Source organism: Cyprinodon variegatus, unplaced genomic scaffold, assembly GCF_000732505.1.
Source record: "Cyprinodon variegatus isolate N-32 unplaced genomic scaffold, C_variegatus-1.0 Scaffold4101, whole genome shotgun sequence".
Lineage (NCBI taxonomy): Eukaryota > Metazoa > Chordata > Actinopteri > Cyprinodontiformes > Cyprinodontidae > Cyprinodon > Cyprinodon variegatus.
Genome location: NW_015154554.1, coordinates 1 through 3,053, shown reverse-complemented (window position 1 = coordinate 3,053; position 3,053 = coordinate 1). Strand labels below are relative to the sequence as shown.

General features: G+C 38.9%; 1 protein-coding gene across 1 annotated transcript in view; it reads left to right on the top strand.

Moving 5' to 3' along the window:
* The window catches only part of LOC107081310, a 3,951-nt gene extending 1,879 nt beyond the window's left edge, over window positions 1-2,072 (top strand). The window contains exons 2-4 of the mRNA XM_015369510.1: window positions 716-994; window positions 1,145-1,603; window positions 1,809-2,072. Of these exons, the coding sequence (XP_015224996.1) occupies window positions 716-994; window positions 1,145-1,603; window positions 1,809-1,911 (841 nt within the window). The 3' untranslated portion in view covers window positions 1,912-2,072. The remainder of the gene's footprint in view (window positions 1-715; window positions 995-1,144; window positions 1,604-1,808) is intronic.
* The last annotated feature ends 981 nt before the right edge of the window (window positions 2,073-3,053 follow it).

The window sequence follows — 3,053 nt, the reverse complement described above, 5'->3', positions numbered from 1 at the left end:
ACTATAAAGATAGCTCAGGAATTCAGAATTAAAGAAGGGAAATTAATATCATAACATTTTTTTAAAATCACATTGAATAAATGTTATACAATTGTGCCATGTAATTTCAAAGTTATTCTCTCTCTTTGGTTCATAATATTGCTCAAAGTTTAAAATAATCTTTTCTTTTTTTATTTTATCTTTTCTAACATTTTACAGATTAAAACATACAGATTGTTTGCAAACAACACTGCTGATTTTTTTTCTCCATTCCAATTTCATCATAGCCTGGACTAAAAACCCTTGAGCCTTACCACTGTGCTGAATACTTACCTACAAACATGCTACATTACACATCCTATTTTATTAAAACATGCCCCCTCCCCCCATGTGAATACTTTTTACACTTGTGAAAAAATATATAGATATACATTTTTTTCCCCACAAAAAAAGTCCTGTGTCAAACACATGTATAATGTGCAGAATAACAGAGAGCGATACAAGTTAAATATGGATCCACAACGATTTTTTTTGTTCATCGCAGCTTCTTAAACTCCTCCGTCTGATAATGTAATATCTTTAGTCATCCCACCCCAGTTGTTAGTTGCATCAAATTCTGCTTCGCTTCCTAATTTCCCACTGTCAGATCTATGTGTGCTCTTAAACCCTCAACATGTTTCTGTCTGTTTCTCTTTATTTTCTTATTTGTTTTCCTTATTTTCCCTTCTTACTACAGTCTGAAGAAGCCCTCTGTCATAGAGGAATGCTCCATGTCAAACAGTGACACCCCAGAAAAGGAACGATCCGACTCCTGTCATTCTCCACCTGATATTCATTCAGGCTCTACTGTTGACCTGAATAAAACACTGAAATTAGAGGTCTTGACCTTAGCACCGTCTCCACAGAGGCTGTCAGATGCAGAGACTCCTCTTTGGAAAGTGCTAGAGGGGAGAAATGTAACTGATACAACTGTTCAAATATCTGCCAAGATGGGTGCAAAACCTTGTTGCAGAGGGTAAGGATGGATGACGGGGGGACAGCTTTGTGCTTGCTTCTCTTATTTATCCTCCTTTCCATGCTTCTGTTTTTCTAAAGCATAACTTTGAAAAATAATAAATGTGTTTAGAGAAGCCATGAATTAACATTCGTCTGACTTTTTTTGCAGTTCACCTTCAGAAGAATCTACCAAGGGGGAATCAGAGAAGCTCCAACCAGCAAATGATTCAGAGAGACATTCAGAATCACCAACAAGCTCACAATTAGCTTCAGATGAGCCAAAGGAGCCTGAGAAACCCACTGTGCAACCAGCAATCTCTCCTGAGCCTTCCCAAAAATCAGCTGGAGAGAAGACAGATGTGTTTCCGGAAAAACCGAAACGAGAGCTGCGGCAGGGGCAAGACCTTAAGCTTTCATGTAAACTGCAACAGGAAGGAGATGGCGAAAAGAAGCAAGCTGAAGCTGTTGATGGAGAAAGCCTTGTGATCACAGAGGAGCCGGAGAGCCGTGAAGTGAACAAACTTTGGGCAGCTGTGGAGGAGACCACAGCGGAAGCAGGGGCGCATAGAGAGTCGGAAAGTACTGAAAGTCCTGCAGCGAAGGAGCAGGAGGAGGGTGTAGTAGGGGGGTGAGTCAGTAATGGTTGCATACCTTCCAGACACAAACCTAAACCTTTACTAACATCATTCCAATGTGCTGCAGTCTAACCACAGCAATCAGTGGCTACAACTAACCCCATTTAAGCTCCTCTTTCAAATGGAAGGAATTTTATCTGAGCTTTATAGTTAAATAAATGTGTGTATGTTTTTTATCTGTGTGTGTGTGTGTGTTAGCGCCCTGAAATGGGCAGAGGGAGATGTGTGTGTTGCAGAGGAACAGAATGAGACATCTGCTGGCTTCATGTCAGCAATGTTTGGGGTTTTGCACAGAGGGTGAGTCTGCCTGCTGCTGTGGTCAGATTACCTGTTCAGGTGCTCTGCTGAATGCTGATTTTTGCAGACTAATATAACATTTGTCATTGACATTTTTTTTCCTTTCTATACATTTCTGCATGAATGAACCCAACTGGTTATGAGGTAGTTTATAGAAACAAAATGAAAACAGCATCAAATCTGATTAGAATGTAACTTTACAGGCAATAATTTTTCTGAAATTTTGTTTTCAGTGCTAAACGTTGGGAGCAGAGAGCTCTAAATCATAATTATTATAGCTCCCTAATGTGCTTTAAGGTCTCCTAACAACATTTCCATTGGCTACTGTTAGAACCCTTAATGTGTATAAATGAAGATTTTGAGCTTAAACTGCCCCAAGTGCTGTCCTGAAAGGCTGAAATACCCATTTTCTGCTCAGTGAATGTAGTGTTTCTGATTGAAGCTCGCAATAACATTCCTTGGTGTGAATATTACTAAATAAAAAACAAGTCAAAGTAAGTTATTTTAGGTGTCAGCAAGGGGTATAAAAATGCCAGATGAGGTGAAGATATCTAAAGTGGCCTTAAGCAAACATCAAGATTCTCAAAAACATGGCTGCCGCTTAATACATTCTGGGATGCGGCATTGTTTCGGTGCTCTTTTTTTTAGAAAAAAAAAGAGCCGCTATCCCAGGATGCAATGTATGGCAGCCATGTTTTTAAACTCTTGATGCATGTATAAGAAAACTAATTTCTACACATGTACAGATAATCCTGCTGATAGCAGATATCAGGAAGCCTGAACTAAACACTATAGAGTTTGAGGCCTTTTCTAAAGGGAAATTATTAGAAGGGTAGTCATCTTGCAATCTGAGAGTTTTTTGGATAATTCCTGCTTCCTCTTTTCATTTGCCGATTCATTAACAAGGCACGTTCACACCAAGTTGCTCACCGGTCTGCATGTTGGTTTTTAAATCTGTGCATATTTGAGAGAGCAATTGGGTGAATTTAGTGATATTATAAAGCACTTTGACTGGCCAGTAAGACTTAAAACATGCTTTATAAGTTCACTCCTTTCACCTAGTTGGGTCTCTTTAAAAAGTAATTCAAATCTTAAGTTTCTGTTTTGTTTAGTGACTCATTTTTTTCTGACACTTTTAGTGTTTTG